At 40.6% G+C, this 19,149-nt stretch overlaps 1 protein-coding gene across 5 annotated transcripts in view; it reads right to left on the bottom strand.

Moving 5' to 3' along the window:
• Positions 1-19,149, bottom strand: part of Nbea (neurobeachin) — a 539,067-nt gene that overhangs the window by 70,463 nt on the left and 449,455 nt on the right. For all 5 annotated transcript variants that reach the window (XM_021158784.3, XM_029475178.2, XM_085835883.1 and 2 more), the window contains 2 exons: positions 18,037-18,152; positions 11,346-11,458 (listed from right to left, as the gene is read on the bottom strand). In XM_021158784.3, coding sequence (XP_021014443.1) covers positions 11,346-11,458; positions 18,037-18,152 — 229 coding nt within the window. The remainder of the gene's footprint in view (positions 1-11,345; positions 11,459-18,036; positions 18,153-19,149) is intronic.

Genomic DNA, 19,149 nt, shown 5'->3' with positions numbered 1-19,149 from the left:
TATAAATTTTGCCTATAAAGTTTTCTGAAATGAAAAATAAACAATTTCATTTCTATTTACTACTTTAAAAACCATTTCGTTTCTAGTAGTTAAGGAACAAACTTTTTAAAGAGAAAAATGCTTCCAGTTGTTTCTTACTCAATCCAGAAAGGCATCAGATATTCTCATGACCCTGTTAATATCTGTCTACCTCTCTATTGATAAGGCTGAAAGTCTGGCGTCTGTCTAAAACTTAAGTGAGTATCACCCATGAATCCACATGAATCTGGTAGATGACTGTGGCTAAAATTTTGGTGAAAACACACAGCTCTATTTACCGAGGCTGACGCACTTAGTTGGCAGCAGGAACTAGTCTTCTTCCCGGCAGCAGTGGCATTTAGATACAGCATGGCTGTGCGTTCCACGTCCAGAGTTTAACACTTGATGCTGGATCTGCTGCTGTTTGGTGCTATACACGCAACATAAAACCATGCACAAGCAGCAGGTAGAGACTAAAAATTGGATCTCTATACTCAGAAAACCCTGTTGTTTTCAGAAGGGCTAGTAAGCTTACATAACTTGCTATAGTTATTGATATCTTGAGAAAATTAACTGACATGTGTCCAGACATTCATATTCCTGGTGAAATTGGGCAGCGATTGTTTATGTTGCAATGAAGCACTGTTGTAGCTATTGAACAAATGATGTTCTATCCTCCACTTCTATTCCTTATCATCCACTCCTCAAAGATCCAGGAGAAAAATCTGCCTCAAACCGGAGTGCCACAAAAAAGCTTCTTTTCTTAAACAAATCTGTGACTTTATTGTATGGAATAAATATCCTAATAGATACATGCATAGAGATTTACATCATTTAAGGTATTTATCTACTATCTTTTATTTAATTATCATCTATCTTCTTATCTATCTATCTCTCTCTCTCTATCTCTTTATCTAAATATATATATATATATATATATATATATATATATAACTGCTGCAAACACAGAGTAGAACAGGCTCTACTTAGACATTTTTTTGCAATAAGCATCTATAAGATAAGAAAAAATGACTAACAAAAATTGTAGTTAGGGAAATATTTATGATAAACTAGAGCATTGAAAGAAAACTCTGGCAATGCGGGCATGGTGGCGCATGCCTTTAATCCTAGCACTTGGAGGGCAGAGGCAGGTGGATTTATGAGTTTGAGGCCAGCCTGGTCTACAGAGTGAGTTCCAGAACAGCCAGGGATACACAGAGAAACCCTGTCTTGAAAAGCAAAAATAAATACATACATACATACATACATACATACATACATACATACATACAAATAAATAAAAATAAAAGAAAGAAAGAAGGAAAGAAAGAGAGAGAGAGAGAGAGAGAGAGAGAGAGAGAGAGAGAGAGAGAGAGAGAGAGAGAGAAAACTCTGGATACATGCTGATCTTGTCTGAGTAAGTACTAAATGTAAACTCAAAGAATGGTCTTCAAAGTAGATTATAAATTTGAGGAATTTGAGGCATTCAAGGAGAAACATGTCCACTACAGTATCTCAGCACTTTATTCTGGCACATCACTAAAACCTGGAAATGTGCGTGTCAGTGCTCAAAGTACTGAAATTCTATGTATCACTTAAGTGATGCTGTGGGCCACTACTTGGCACTGGAGCTGCCAAGGACACTGTATATTTGCATACCGTAGCTTTCTCATCCACTTCCTAGTGTGATTTACACAAGTGTCTGGGGTCTACAAGGCATCCCTTCACCTCACTTCACCAGGAGGAAACAGGGACCTCATGACCCCTCTGTCTGCCCTTCCCCCCCTCCCACTGTGCAGCTTCATAGCTTACTCTAAAATTAGGATCTCTGCCATTCTTTTTTATTCTTCTTCTTCACAATTGCCTGTTTGCTTCCTCTCCACCAAAAAACCTCAGAAACAGACGGAACCAGCTAGGCATGATGGTACACACCTATAATCTTAGCATGTGAGAGGTGGAAGGAAACCTTTTAAGATCAGACCCAAAGGAGGAAGGATGGAAGGAGGAAAAGACGGAAGGAGGAAGGGAGGGAGGCAAAAAGGGGGAGGGAGAAAGAAATGAAGGAAAGTAGTAAGGAAGGAAGGGGGGAAGGATGGAAGAAGGGAGGGAGTCAAGAGGGAAGGAAGCAGAAGGGAAGAAAGAAAGGGAGAGAAGGGTTAGAACCTTGACCTGGTCCTATGCCTGGGTTACAGATCTCAAACCTATCGAGCAGCTCTCCATTTCAGAGATCCAATTGCTGTGCTGTGCTAGAAACAGCTTGAAGCTGATTCAATGTGTTTGGTTTCTATGGAGAACCTTCTGGGTGTTTCCACATCCTTATCACATCAGAACTTGTGATATATCTAAGTTATCTCCTCTTTCACTAGAAAGAGGTCTAGAAAATCTATAAAAGAGGCCTCCCAAATTCTTATCTTTTCCATTTTTCCGGTCATGAACCATATGACATCATCTTGAAAACCATCTCATGACAATGCACGACTCGCTCCTACAGACCCCTTCACCCACCCTTTATATCTATCTCTCTTATCTGACTCATGCTTTTGGAAGGGGTTCAGACTTCACAGACAGTGCCTAGTTCTAGTGAGCTGAGCTTGTAACTCATTTTGCCCAGTAGACTGTACCTTAAATGAAACAGCTAATCTACTCATGTCTGAATTATCAGCACCCAGGACACTGCCTGGCTCTTCTTAGTCAAGTGATAGACCCTGAATGAATAAAGACCCACTAGAATAGAGTTCCATGTCAAACTTCCATGTGGGCATTTTAGACAAAACATTCAGTCATAAAATAAGGTAGACAATGAAGTGGATACATTTAGAGGACATGATCAAGGGACTAAGAGCTCTGAGGACCTAGAGAACAGGGGATGCACATGCCAGTGCAGTGACTGAGCATCTGTAAAAAGCTCACAGTGAATGGGGCAGGGATTCCCAGTGCGTGTGGTTATACCTAGGTCCAACTCTCACAAATGAGCAACAGATCCTCTGCCCAGTCCTCCTTCTTTTATGAACTGTTCCTTCTTCATTTTTAGAATAGCTGGTGCATGTGAGCTGATCCCTGAGAACACCAAAGTGTCCATCAGTCTATCCTATGTCACCACTATGATTGGTGCAGAAATTAGCCCATGATAAGATTTGCAGAAAGAAACTTGGCTGCTAGTATATGGCAAGAAAGTCCTCTCTGGTGGGGCTACAAAAGCCTCCTTGCTATACTACTGAGGGCTGGTCAGATCAACACTAGAGCAGGGTGCAATAGCAATGGTCTCAGAGCAGGGTCTCTCAACACTGACCCAATCTGGATTCTTCAGAAATACCAGGTCTGCAAAATGTATTTTTTAAATTGAAACCCGTTTAACTTAACAAACTTGTCCAATTCGTTACTATATTAATTACTATATTAATGTCAGCCATTTTATAATTAATAAATATAATTAGTATAGTTATTATATGTGTGTATATATATATATATACATATATATATATATAATTAGTAATGTTAATACAGTTACCTCCTCCCCCGTCTCCACAAGGATGTCCCTCCCCCATTTAATACTTTTCCATTGAAACTTCATCATCAGGCAGGTTATATACTAATCTAATAAAATTTTCACTTTGGATATTTTTATTTCTGGTGGTAAAGAAGGATAAAAACAACTAGGAAGTTGTTACAGATTTCTGGGCTGCTTATCCTCCGGCTTAATCACCTGTACTCCCTGTGCACAGGCATTCAGCAGCATTCACACCTCGGCACATGCATTTGCACTGCCACATCTTAAAGCCTCAGGCATTATCACTTCCTCTCTAAGTGGCATAATAATGTGGGAATCGGTTAAGCCCATCCTCATCTGCCAGTCAAACGACTCCTGTGTTAACAAAATAGATTTTTTTCCACTCGGGTGATTAAGTAAGTGTGTTTGTGCATGTGTCCGTGTACATAAATGTGTGTTTGCGTGCGTGTGTAATGTCTTCCGTTCATGTCAGTGTTTGCTTTTGTAATAAAATTATTTCATTTGTCAGAAGAAATGGCTGGAAAGTGGAAAAGCCCACTTATACTTTAATGAGCAGTTACTGTGATTCATGTCAAAATCATGCAATCACTAGAACCTGGAGGTCAAATTCACACGAGTGTATAAAAATAACGGAGGCACTAAGATGTATCCTGTTTCAAGACAAATTTTACAAAAATTTCATTATTTCCATAAGGAATATTTGTATAAATTGAAGGAAAAAAAAACTCCACCTGCTGATGGCTGGTACTGAAAAGACTGGCCAATGACCAACCATTTTATTTATTGTTTGTTAAGCATTTAATAGAATTTATAATGAGTGAGATGTGCAGTATAATTAAAAATCTAAATAAAACCCCTTTCCTATGTTCCTCATTGGTTTCATAAAAATAGCTAGGGAAAAAATAAGATTATAAATTAAAAAGACCCATTTCACTCTGAGTAAATGTTCAAGTTTTAATAAACACTCAGGGTTAGTGTTTTGGCATTTAAGAAGATAATTTGTGGCATGAAAATGAATTATTCAATGATTTTTAACCTTACTTGAATTAAGAATGATTTAGTTGAATCATTTATACTGATTTTGGACTTTGTAACCAATCACACCTCAAACAGAGAAGCTCTGGGGTGATCCACCACTCTGAACCCCGCTTTCGCACAAGGTGTTTCAGGAGAGGCTGTTCTAGTTAGCGTTTCTCCTGCTGTGAGAACGTTTATGACAGAAGCCACTTGAGGAGGAGAGGGTTTAGTTCATCTTCCAGCTGGTAGTCTATCACTGAGGGAAGTCAGGGCAGGAATGTAAGGTAGAAACCTGGAGGCAGGAACTGAAGTAGAGGCCACACAGTTGAGACACTTACTGGGTGGCTCTTCAGGCTCCTTGTCAGCTATCTTTTTTTCTAGGACCTACCATGGTCTGGGTCCTCCTACATCAGCCATTAATCATGCAAATGATCCACAAACTTGCCTACAGGCCAAGCTGATGGAGGCATTTTCTCAATTCAGGTTCCCTCTTGCCAAATGACCCAGTTTATGTTGTTGACAAACAAAACAGCAATAAAGTCCAAACCAGCACAGAGGCCTTCAATGCTACTATCAAATATGCATACTATGGCCCTTTTTAAAGGGGAAGGAAGCAAGGTGGAGAAGTTCAGAAGCAAGCCCACTCTGTAAGAGTTTGGGCAGAGATATTCTGATGCTCAGGTCTGTTATTCTTAGTTTTAAGACTAATAGAAGAAAATAGCTTCATAATTCTAGGGCTACTTTTCTAAGAATTTAGTGAAAAGAACACACCCCAAAGATTCAGTTCCCTGTGAACTTAGAACCCAATGCTATGTTCCTGACTGTGTAAGAGCAAGCCAGGAGGCTCCAGCTCATGCCATGGACCAGTCCCTGAATGAGGGACCAGGGCAAGAGGCATTGTGTTTACTTACTGCGCTTCTTATTTGTTGGTGCTGGAAAAACAGTAGCTAATTGTTTGTTTGCCTGCATGCTTTTGTTAAATATTAGATGCTGCTTTACAGTATCCAATAGGAAACTAGTATTTTGTTGTGAAGACTTCTGGGAGATATGGCAGACTGGAAGCCTCACCATGGAAACCCAGGGAAGGAAAGAAGTGAACGCAGAGTTCACACTGCTTTTGGCACTGGCCAGTAAAACTTCTTTTTGTGTGGTTAATTCAGAGACATTTAATTGGTCAAAGCATTGGGAAAGTGAGTGCTCAGCTTTCTATGGCACATTTATGTTAACCACCTCCTACCAAACAACAGGAATGTCACAGGAAAAAGGACATGTAAGAACTAGAGAATGATGATCAATGCTGTGAAAAGATGTCTTCTGGATGTGACACGCCATGTCGCTTACCAACCTACAGTGGCTGTGTTTACCCTTACAAGATCAAACCATGCAATGTTGTGGTGTGGGTGAAGGAGGGATTTCTGAGATCCCACTCCTAGCTGAGGAGCTGTTAGCAGGTGATGGCTGTTGAAGAGACAGCAGTTTCTCTTTGAGCATGTGACACTGGGTAGGTTGCCCATGCTCCAGTGGATTGCCCACGCTCATGTAACACTAATTGGATTCAGTAGCTTATGATAAAAATAAAAAGAAAAGAAGACATTGAGAGATGTGGTTGGGAGTTCATGAGGTACTGGGGGAGGGAAGAAGGGTGGAAAAATACACTGATATATGTATTCAAACTCTCAAAAATAAATGGATAACACTAATTAATATGCAATAGTAATATAATAATATAATTTACAAATATATAAAGCAAACACTATATATGATATAAAATATTTATTTGGAAAACAGAGTGAGAGAGACAGATAGTTTAGCAGACGAAGGTGCTTGCTGCTAAGCCTGAAGACCTGAGTTCAGACCTGGGGACGCACATAGTGGAAAGGGAAAACCAACTCTTGGAGGTGTCCACACACATGCAGTGGTATGTACATAGATCACACACACACATACATTCACATACATTAATGTGAAGTAAGACTTGAGGAAAGAGGGAGAGTGAGCAAGAGAGTGCAAAAACTTTTGTTTCATCAATACTGTTCGACTGACGAAGATGTGGAAAAAGTAGAGGACTAGTGAGTAAGATCTCGGTGGGTAAACACACCTGCTGCCAAGTCTGACAACCTAAGCCCCACATGGTAGAATGAGAAAAATCAACTGCCCCAAATTCTTCTCTGACCTTTATGCATGTACCATGACATGCACACATGTGCACATCCACACAAAATAATTAAACCAAATGTATCCCAAAACTATAGCTACTGAATTACAGGTCTGGATCACGTATGGGAGACTATCCATGAAGAGGTGGGTTTCAATGTTTACAAGCCCTGTGATCCTCTGCCCTGCCTCCCGTGTGAGGCTCCCATTGTTACTGTGGAGATATCCTTTCCCTTGAACTCTCGGTGGCTCCAGGGTTCATAGGACTTGAGAGTTAAACAACTTGTCTGTCATACCTTGAATTCAAAGTGCCCCTCCCAAAGGCTCCAGGGGTGTTGCTGAGAGGGGTTGCTCTGGCAGAGCCAGAGGAAGGAAGACATCTGGAGGCATGACTTTGTAGAACCCCTTCTCTATGCTTTCTGGCCTGCAGGAGGTGCACAGGTCCCTCTAACTCTCTGTTATGTCCTGCTATACTGCAACAGGGCCCACAGGAGGGCCAGTGACCGAATACTGAAGGCAAGACCAAAAATAAGCCCTTTCCTTCATTATGTTGATCTTAGCTATTTTACCTCAGTGAAAGACATGTGACTAACACATGCTCTGCTCTTACAGAGACTCAACTTAACACTAGGTTCCTAAAATTGAAGGAAAGTGTAAAAAGAGAAGTGAGGTGTCTTTCAGCTTAAGCTTCATTTGTTTCCTGGTAAATGTAGCTATCGTATCTTAAACTGATCTGTGTGCATGGTGTGGCTGCCTAAACAATGGCAATATCCCGAGGTCAATGTTATAAGTTAAGTCTTTCTGACATCAAAAATGCGAAATTTCTCTATGAATCTGCCAGGTGTGAACAGTTCAATCTGCTACTCCCTTCACTTAAGCATAAAGATCCAAGGCTCAGGTGTACTTCAGTTCACTCTTTGTAACAGAAAGTGACTTTCTTTCCTTCAGGAACAAGAGTCTCTCCTTGACTCCTTCCCCTAACACCCAGGGGAGGCAATGGTCCTTAGCTCACCCTGGCCTGACCTCCAGGTCCATCTGCAAGTGGCTGTCCCACCTCTCACAAGCAGCATCAGTGACATCTGCTGAGAAACAAGTCTCTATTTCTTCCACTGAAGCTGTGCTGGGATTCTTTTGAGTGAAAGTATGAGACAGGGACTAATGCAGCCATTCTAGTACTAGAGAGAGGTGAGAGAATGTCTGAAATACATTCCACTGTGGAGCAGAAGATGAGTCTGAAGTCTACACTGCCAAAAGATACACAGTGGCACTATCTGAGTCACAGTACATCTTGCTCAAAAGCCAGACCCTTCTCTGAATCTTTTAGTTATAAGCACCAATGATGCTGATGTGTTGCTTGAATAAATTTGAGCTGAGTTCTCCAAACCTTTTTAAAAGCAAAAGTTGGTGGTATAAAGAAAAACAATCTTTCAATGTTTGTTTATTTCATAGTTTCTCTAATATTATAAGCAGTAAAGAATAGGGAAGTTATTTGGGACTTTAAATGTTAGCATAAACAAATTCTAGAACTATGGATTGCTAATTCTAGAATTGTCAATTAGATCAAGACTCCTAATCTTTGCTTTAAAGATCACTTTTCTTGTTAAAGTAGTCCCAGTTATTAACATTGAATAGTCTCAGTTCTTTGGTAAGTTTTGGGGGAACAGATTTGGCACAGACACCTTCTTTTGGTCTATCCATCTGCAGGAAGGCCACACGCTCCTTGGTGGCGCCTCTTCATGAAGGACTGCTGCTACCCACTGTAATCTCTCCTCCCAGGTATGTTACACTTCTAAAATCACTCTCCTATTTTCATACATTAAACTGTTGTGTATTAGTGGGCTTTGTAAAGGGTAGTCCTAGGCTATCTGGGCAGAAGTTCCCATTAAGAACTTCAGTGAAGCAAGGCAACAATGCAAGGGTGATTTATCAACCTATCAAGAGGTTTAATCTGCTAACATTTTCCCATCCCGTCAGTCAGTGTGACAGTCTTCGACACGGGTCTGGGCAATGGGAGAAATGAAATGGAAAGCTACCTCTCTTGGCTTACACAGTCAACCAGCCCAGCACCAAGGGACAGCTCCGTGCTTGCAAAAGGACAGTTCCTGTTCCCTGATTTACTCAGGCTTGCCTCTGCTGTTTATTTCACACTTTGTACATTTGAAGAAGTGTATGTGTGTCACAAAGGAGGCACACACCGAATAGACAGCTTTTCTGGTTACCTGACAGGCACAGACTGTCACCCCAGCCAGTCAGGAGGCTGAGGCAGAAGAATTTCAAGTTTGAGTGCGTGTAAGGTCACATGGGTAACTTACTGAAACCCTGTCTTAATATGCAAAAGGAAGGCTTGGGATGTGTCTAGGTGTAGACACTTGTCTAGCAGGCCCAAGGCCTTCAGTTTACCCATCAGCACCACACACCTTCAAACCAATGATTTCCCTTTAACATGGGTTAATTACAAGTGTGTTATTACTAGCAAACACTCTAGCAGTATCTCCTATAATCCACAGAACCAGCACTGCTTTCTCTGGACAAATTAGTATTTCAAGAAGGTATGAGCGTAACAACTGGGAATATCTGAGCAAGCTCTCCAGTAGTTCTCACGCTCCTTTACCTACCCCACTTCTGCAAGAGCCTAATCTGACTCATTCTGCTGGGCTCTTTTTATGCACACATATGAGCACACAGTAAGTACTTGCTGACAGAGTAAGTGGAGAAAAGGAAAAAAACTTGGTGTGTAAGTTTCTTTTGACTATAACATTAAAGTTGGATTTCAGATCAAAAGGACTGTTCTGCCTTTTAAAAAAATTAATCTTAGATAACTATAGTAGTAGTTAGAATATGAAGTGTCCTAATTTGCATTTTGTTACTATGATAAAACATTATAATAAACAAAAACAAATAAACACACACACACACACACACGCACACACAAATACAACTTGGAGTTGGAGAGGTTTTACTTCAATTACAGGTCACAGTCCATCATCTTGGGAAGCCAAGGCAGGAAGCCAAGGCAGGAACTCAAGGCAGGGACCAGGCAGCAGGAACTGAAGCAGAGGCCATGGAGGAGTGCTGCTTACTGGCTTGCTCAGCCTACTTTCTTATATAGCCCAGGCAGGCCCATTTGCCTAGCAGTGGCACACAATGGGCTCAACCCTCCTACATCAATTAGCAATCAAGAAAATGTACCACGGACAATGTCATAGACAGGTCTCATAGAGATAATTCCTCAACTGAGGTTCCCTCTTCCTAGGAGATTTGTTTTTATATTAAGTTGATAAAAACTAATCTGTATATGAAATTTGCATACAATGTGCCATGGTCCTTAAAAACCTACACTATAAAATTTCATTTTCATACACACATACATACTCATACATGTAGTATCTACTAAATACTATCTACTCAATGTTAAAAAGACATGATTTAAATCTGTTTTATTTAAAAATTACATTTACTTGTGTATGTGTGTTTGGGAGTGTACATGTGTTTATACATGTATGTGTGTGGAGCCAGAGACTACTCTCTCTTGAGGAATGAGTGTAGGTCGGCTTGATGGCAAGTACCTTTACTATCAGAGGCTAAGACATGTCTCTCTGGCCTGCACAGCCAAGACTTTAAAACTACCTTTGTATCAAGTAGGTTTTGTGTTAGTGCCCAATGAGTACCTTTCTACACTGGTAATGCTCAGTTGAGTACCCTTCTATACTGCAATGCCCATTGTGTACCCCTCTACACTGGCAAGCATGTAAACAGTTTGTACAGCATATCTTTTACAATAGGAGTATACTATTAGCATCACTGCACCTGAAAGACATTTCAGAGCACATGGCTTATGGCAATGACTGGGAATTCTAACCAACATAGATAGCACGACCCAAATGTGTCAGGCCACACATCCACACCAACTCATCAGAACTCATCACTATGACCTGCTTATCACAGTTAAGATTTCAGTTCTTAGATAAAGATAGTGAGGCAAAGAAAAAGTGAATAGCTTTGCCTAATGCCCTGCACTGTAAGTGTGAGTGACAGGCTAGCATAACCGAGCATGCCCAGTTTAATGACAGGGAGCAATAACTCATAGTGCTCAATGCGAGCTCAGGCTGCTGAGCTGCTCTGGGGACACTTCTATGTCTTAGCTGCACTTCAGTGTGTCATCTCATTTAATGTTTCTCTTGAAAATTAGGTTAACTTACCCCAAATCTTCTTTGCATTCCTTATTCTCATAAGTCTTTTTGGGGGTAACATGTTCTCCATCAGAACAGATCCCTGCTAATATCCTCCCTTCCTCCTTAGTGCTAAAGCCCTACACACTGGATCCTATTGCTGTGGTCAGGCAGCATCCCCTTCTCACCAGGAACACAGCACAGGAGTGAATGTGAACTTCTACCTACATCTTATCTTTCCCACTACTAACCCCAAGCAGCTTCCTCCTGAACCTGCTTTCTCAAACACTCATGCTTCCTCTGGTGGTGCTGAGAATGTCAGTGACAGCTGTGTAATGTCTGTGGAGTGGGTTGATAAGACTTAGAGACTGACCCTCAGAAAAGGCTTTCTCACAGACTTCCACTGAGCATATGCACTGACAGAACCCTTTCTGTTGCAGCTCCTGTACAGTAGAGATCTCCATAGAGTTAACTGTTACCTTTGACAGATCCCTGAAGTTTCCTGGGAGAGTCAGGTCCAACTCCTCTGATTCATAGTTTGTTAACACCCATGGAAACACAGGATACTGGTTCAGATCATTATACGTCCGACCTGGTGAAGAGAAGAGAACGAGTGAAAATGAGTTTACCTCACTGTTCAGAAAGCACCTTCTGAGATTATTATAAGTAAGGCAGCCATTGTATTTTAGGAGGAAAGTACCTCTCTCATTGGTCTAAGACTTTGATAATTCTTGGACAAATGGAGGTACCTGGAGGATATCATCCTTAATGAGGTAACCCAATTGCAAAAGAAGTCATTAGATATGCACTCACTCATAAGTGGATATTAGCCCAGAAACATAGAACACCCAAGATACAATTTGCAAAACACAAGAAAATCAAGAAGAGGGAAGACCAATGGGTGGATACATCATTCCTCCTTAGAATAGGGAACAAAATACCCATTAAGGAGTTAAGAGACACAGATAACATTTGACCTTAGAAGCAGAACTCTGCCAGCCTAGGACTTTGTAAGTGTCATGGAGGGTGCCAGGCTTTGGAACTGCTTGTTTGTAGCTTATTATCAGATGGTATTCTGCTGTAAGGAAGATAGATGTAGAAACTACATCACCAGTAAACAGATGCTATATTAAACATGCATCAAGATGCAGTGGAGGGGTTGGGTATGAACCTTTTGCACAGTGCTTGCCTGGAATGAGTTAGGCTCTGGGTTCTGAAAATCCATGGGAAGAACCTGCCACAGCAGGGAAGCACTAGAAGGCAGGAGGAAGGAAGGAGACAGATGTGGAACACACTCTTCTCTCCTTCTAGTCCATGTCTTTCTTTCTGTGCTATTCTGTTGTGCTTGGGTGGAGAGCTATGGAACTACTGGGCTACTGTGCTTAGTTTGAGAAGAACAGTTCAGTATTTCCAGTGGGAATCAAAGCATGGTGGGAATATGGAAACTTCCTGGAAGGCTGCTCCCCTAATTAGCTGTAGCAGTGTCCTATCAGATGGAAAGTGGCAACACATGCCTGTAATTCCTGTCATCTGAGAGACTGAGTAGGAGAATCTTGATTTTTCAGCAATCCAGAGTTACATAGTGAGATCCTGTCTCAAAATGAGACCAGGTTGCGAAGGAGACAGAAACAAAGTAAGGAAGACAGACTACAGCCAATGGTCTCCTCCCCAGGTTGGACAGGGAGGGAGGGGTCCCACATCGGTTATTATTCTTTTTAAAAACCTTTGTGTCTTGGCAGATACTCTCTGGCCAGTAAGTGTTCTTGATGGAAAGAACACATATGTGATAGAAACAATAAAATGAGCCAAATCCTAAAAGATGAACAAACACAAGCCAAGTGAGAGCTGTAGATGGTTCTTGGAGTAAAGACACAGGAGCAGAGATGGGCGAGCAGCACCATGTGTGGAGCATGGGACAGAGGGACAGTCGCAGGCAGGAACACCAGTCAATGAACAGGTACAGATTCTGAGTGGATTTAAGCCGTATGCACATGAAAATGTTCTAGTATAAAAAAGCTGCCAACGTCTAAAGTTCAGAAGGTGCCAGTGATCTTGCCTACATGTGGTGACTTGGGCGCCTGTCTGCTCTCAGCATTGACTCTCAGGCACACAGCCGGAGGGTATTGACTGGCCAGGCGGGGCAGCTCCCCATTTTTTCAGTTGACCCATGAAAATTTCACTCCACCATTTTCTGGGAAACTGTTCTGCTTAAAGCTCTGTAAAGAAAAAGTAGGTCTTCCTATCTGTGCGTCATTTTCTAGAACACCCCCCTCTATAACACTGGTTACGTATAAAAACAAATTATGAATGAAAATAGATTGTACAATAGATTTTTTTTAATTTTAAAGATTATTTTATATGTGTTAGTATTTTGGCTGCAAGCATGTCTGTGTACCATGTATATGCTGGGTGCCCTTAGAGGACAAAGAAAGCATCTATACCCCTGGAACTGGAGTTATACATTATTGTGAGCTGCTATGTGGGCGCTTGGAGTCCAACCTCGGTCCTTAGGAAGAGCAGCCCGCGTCCGTAACCACTGAGCTATTTCTTCATTACCCGCCATCAATTTTTTTGATGCTAGTTATTATTTGTAGCAAAGGAAAGTCTGTCAAAATAAATAAAAAGCCAATATATGTTAACTCTGGATTTAAATGTCCCTATAAATGAAGACAGTATAAGAAAGAGGATGCTTATTGAGAAAATTATTCTTTTACTATACATGTATTCATAATAAAGGAGAAGATATTAAGCTACTTTCAGAAACACTCTAAAGAAAAGAAGCATTATGTTAAAAATGCAGACAAACACACAGACGAAATGAATGATGCTCAGGACAGTTTCTCTGATCCTCAAGTTTTTGTAAGCTATTTTTAATAATCCCAAAAGTTTCTATAAAAAGAAATGATAAGAAAAATTTAGTATTTTTATGTCACTATAGCTTTACAACATTGCTTTGATTGAAAAAATACAATACACTTTTTTGGTGAAATTTTCTACTTTTGTCTTGCATCAGACAATATATTTTTACTTGAACTAAAAATTCAGTGTGCCAAAGGTCAGAAAGAAGAACAAGAATGATGAAGCAGTTCTCTGGGTGTCCATACCCCACAGATTCACTGAATTAGCACTCTTTATTTTAGTGAACATGACACAAGAAAAAAATAAGAATTCTAAATTCCTCAAATGGAGATATTTCAAAAGTAGTATCTGTTCACCTCTGGTCACCTGGAGTTTATACGTTGGCTATTTTTGTTTTTCTCTTGAGCCCAGCCCACATATAACAAATCCACCTGTGCTGTCCTGGTAGGCCCTTGCCTTCTCTGGTGGTGGTGAGAGCCCACCATGCTACACATTCTGCTAACGGTGCTTCTGAGGATGTATCTCAGAAGATGCATATTAATATTGGAAGCCCATGGCACTAATCTACTCAAACAATAAAAGTGAAGCAGAGTAAATGAGATCTCAGAAACACTGGATATGTTTCTTCATTAAACACACACACACACACAATTTTAATTAAACCATCCAATTTAATGTTTTTATATGGCACTTTAGTTTTGAAGGTAAAGTGATCTAGAGACAGCTGACAAGGAAATTATAACTGCAATTCCTTGGTGAAAATGTTAATGACAGCAAAATATCGTTTAATGAGATGGCGGCGGCACCTGGATTAGCATGCTGTAAGAATGCTGTTCCTGTGTCGTTGGCGTCTTCACACTTTACAGACATTTTGTCATCTCTAGGTCATTAGGAAAGAATTTTTAATGATTTTTCTAGAAGCAAGCGGTTCAAGTTACATCTAATTAGATGACAATAATAAGCCCAACACATGCAGTAGCTAAATATATACATAATTAACCAGGGAGAGCTTGTTCATCACAAAGTAAGAACCTGGAAAGTGCTAACCAGAACAGGGCCGGGGTTGGGAAAGTTGTGCTGAATTCATTAGCTGATCATATGAAAAACAATCCAAAAGCCTTAAAAAAAAAACCCTCAAGTCTAACGGGATCATTTACACAGACCCATGTTAGCAATCACTCGCTGGTTTGTTGTTGTTGCTTGCTTGTTATAATGCAAGAAAGCCAGCTCTTAACATCTTTTTCCTAGCGTTACCTCCAAGTGTGTAAAGTTAGGCTGTACCTCTCAGAATATGATGAGCAGAAAGCAGGTCAACTCTGAGAGCCAGAGGCCAAACTAGGTGAACTCCAAAAAGCATTAAGATTATTTTACATAATCTACTATAGTATTTTTGAAAACGAACTCAAATGTTTTAAAAATTAAATATATTATGCCATAATTCTAAGCTGGATTCCCATTTATTTTGAGAGCTAAGCCTTCAAGGAACATTTAACTAAATAAAGTTGGGCATGGAGACATGTGTTTGCAGTCCTGGCACTTGAAGAACGTAGTAGACGTAGTAGGAGGGTTAGGGCAGAGATAGTGTCCCAAGAACACCTAGTGAGGCAGGGAAGGTACTGAAGAACCTGTGAGTGCTGCAGGCTCCCAATGACACAGTATGTGGGATGACAGGAGACTGAATTACCAAGACTGCAGCTAGGATACTGCTAGGCTTAGGCACACTTTGATTTTAATTAACATTTCAACTCTTGGTGAATATTTGTTAAATTTATATACAGGACAAAGACTGAACACATTATTGGGCTTTAGGCAATTTCTTTGAAAACAATGTTTTCTGAGTATTTGGCAACTTCTTTAGTAAATATGCACCTGCGTGTATGTATATATGACATTTATCATATTAGGGTAAAAAGTCCATAAGGGACATAGCAAAGGGTATGTCTTACTACTATGCACTGCTCTATAATGTAGCTGTTACATATTTCTAATCTCATTGTTTTCAAGCACCTAGAAATGAGAAAATGGGTCAAGTCAAATAGACATTAAGAAGTAGCCACCACAGAACAGGCCATGCAATAGATTGTATAATTCAGGCAAGCTATTTTAGCAATGAAGATAAACCCGAGTGAAACATTACAACCAAAATGAATAAAGTCTGAAATTTATGAATCCACCCATGTACTTTTATCAAGAGTACCAAACTTGAAAAGTCATTCTCCATTAGACTCTGATTCTGCAACTTAGCTTAGCTCTGGTTGCAGGAACCCCATGTCCATAATCCCAGTGAATCAGTAAAATGGATCATACACACAAAGATACCCAAAGCATAATGACCAAGTCTATTTACTACGACTGCCCAGAGCACCAGTGCAGGTTCTCAGTACAGACTGGCACTCACTTAGAACTTCAGTGTTGATGGCAAGAGAAGAATGATAAGCGTCTGTCCAGGACAGTGTCTGGGGATAGCTACATTCATAAACCCCTCCCACTGGTGTTGTACTTTTAAGCATTCATTTTGTCATCTACCTAAATCCTTTAATAGTTCATTTAAACCTTCTTTGAGTAGTCTGAACCTCCCTCCAGTCTTTAATTACACTCACCGCTGTAAATTGCTTGCTTTTTCTGTGAGCTCTATCCTTTTATTTGTTTTTAAAAGAAGATGGGCTTTCCACTGCAGCCCAGGTTGTCCTAGAACTTTAAATCTTCTTGCCAGAGCACCCCAAATACTTCTGGGTCTGGAAAGTACCCCATTTGGTAAAGCACTAAATACTTAAGCATGACATCCTCAGCTCCGTACCTAGCAACCATATAAGGAAAAGCTGGGTGTGGGCTGTGTAGTTGTAATCACATGGCTAGAGCGATGGTGAAGGTGGATTCATAGAGCTCCTTGGCCAAGAATGACACTCTGAGGTTGACCTCTAGATTCCACATGTGTGTACTCATCGAAAGAACACATACACACACCTGTACTTGTGTATGAGCACACACAAAGAGATGTACAGAACCATTCCTGGCATCTTTCAAACATCAGGCAAATGATTATATATATGTATATATATGTATATGTATATGTATATATATGTATATATATGTATGTATATGTATATATATGTATATATATATATGAGTTAGACGGTAAATTATACATACAAAAATGAAAAATGACTGTAAAACTGAGTAAACTCTTTTATATCATGTAAGAGTGATTAAAACTGATTCATTTTTTTGAGTTTAAAATGAGTGGAACAGGGCTGGGGAGGTGACTTAGTGATTAAGAGCTTTTGTTGCTCAAACACAAGGGCCTTACATCCCTAGACTCCATGTGAAAGCTAAGGTGGGCACTCCTACCTGTGGGGGAGGCTGGGGAAGGAAGGAAGGAAGGAAGGAAGGAAGGAAGGAAGGAAGGAAGGAAGGAAGGAAGGAAGGAAGGAAGGGCTTACTGGCTTCCAGTCTAGTTTCAGTTTAAGCAAGAGACCTGTCTCAAATTAGTAATGTGGAGAGTGATGCTGCAACACCATGTGCACACACCTGCACAGACAGCAGACATACGTGCATAACATAAAACAACATAAAGAAATACAGCATAGGAGGCTGCTAAAAATGTAACTAATATCTCTAGAACTACCAAAAAGACACCTACATTCTAGATCACTAAACACATAAGAGGCTATCTCTGTGGTCAAAGATATGCAGAATATTAAAACCAGCAAACATTAAAACAATATGACACAGAACCAAACATGCCAAGTGCCACAAAAAGCTACTGAGTTACACATTTCTTCTGAAAGACTAAACCTGTGAAGGCGGGAAGCCTCTAAGCTCAGCTTCTTTTTGGGACACACAGGTAGCCTATCTGGGGTTCTGGTCTTCTTCTTTTTGGGCCACACACATGACTGGTACAGAAGCTCTGGCTCTCCTTTCTTTGGTGGGAGTTTATGCTTTTGCTGTGAAGTCATGTATTTATCTAAGAAATTGGCTCTCTGCAATCACAGCCTAACTCAGGTGACATCCACCCTAGGCAGGACTATGTTATTCTCCTGTGTGGCTGCTTCTGCTGGGAATGACCAAGTAATGAAGCCATATTTTTCCATAGTTATTTTTAGACACTCTAGCAATAGTCTGCCGACTCCAATAAACCTGGACATGGGGAAACATCTACAACCTTGGTATCAGCTGCACAGCTCACAATACAGTCAATTATAAATGCATGCATGTTCACCCTACTACTGCATCTGAGCCCCTGGGAAAACAAGACATCCCATGAGACTATATCACCTACAACTCAATGGTCTGAAAAACTCGAGACCTTACCTGCTATAGTGTTGAGAAACATCAAATACTCAAAGTTGGAGATTTCCCTTCTTTGCCAGCGCTGAGTCATATTGGAAGATTTATACAGCTGTCGAGGAGTGGCCAGTGATATCCTCCTGGAAGGTAAGCAGACCAGAAAAACACTTTGAGTCACAGCTGTCAAAAGTCCAGTTGCAATTAACATCACTGTTTGACATCAGTCAGTAATTTGTGCCTTGGCCTTCTTGGGTGGATTATAAAATATTTAGTTGTAGAGATCAACTCTATTTGAGAACTCTATTTATAGAGAAAGATAAGTCTGGAAACAGCTCTACCCATGAAAATATAGTTGTAAATTGGTAACTAGAGTACACAGGCACAAAAATGGTAATTACTGTGATCAAAATAAATCAAGGAAGACTAAACCCCACAGGAAATCTACTGTATAACAACAAACTCAGTTACACGGGTGCCTGGCTGCCTTACTTCTCCGTGGCAACATGGCTGTCATTGAACAAAGGCAGCACACAGCACACAGTCTCTACCTGCATGATAAACACCCACTTCTAATGGAAACCAAACCAAACCAAAACAATGAGAACTTTGAAAAAATGCACAGGCCCAGGAACATAAACATAGCTTTGTTGAATAGGTCACCATCATGGTGTACGTCCAGGCTCAAAGTATTTATCTGAAAATTAGGGGATTCCTCTAATATTTAGAAAAGAATGATAAAGACACTTGGCTCCTGAGGCTGTTAAAATTCATGCTGCCCTTAACACTGCAGTGCTTTCCCCTCAGTGCTCCTTGGCCAGGAGAAACACCTAGCAGTTCTGTCCACTGCTGGTTCATGCACTGGGAGATGGTGGTGTGGAGGTGGTAGGATTGTCAAGAATAGGGGCCTTAGGAAAGCCCTAGGCCATAGGGGCACTGTCCTCAGGAAGAATTAATACTGGTCTTATAGAGTGAGTACATTCTCAAGACAACAGGCTGCTATAATAAGGCAGCTCTGCATGTTTGGCCCATCTCACAGCCATTTTTCTTTCTTGCCCCAAGGAACCCTCATTACAGGCTGAGTAGATAAGGCCTGATCTTGCATGATCAGCTTCTGAAACTGAAGTAAATGAATCTGCT

Source organism: Mus caroli, unplaced genomic scaffold (genome assembly GCF_978045245.1).
Source record: "Mus caroli unplaced genomic scaffold, Mus_caroli_1 scaffold_3, whole genome shotgun sequence".
NCBI classification, from domain to species: domain Eukaryota; kingdom Metazoa; phylum Chordata; class Mammalia; order Rodentia; family Muridae; genus Mus; species Mus caroli.
This window is presented reverse-complemented; position numbering and strand designations above follow the sequence as displayed.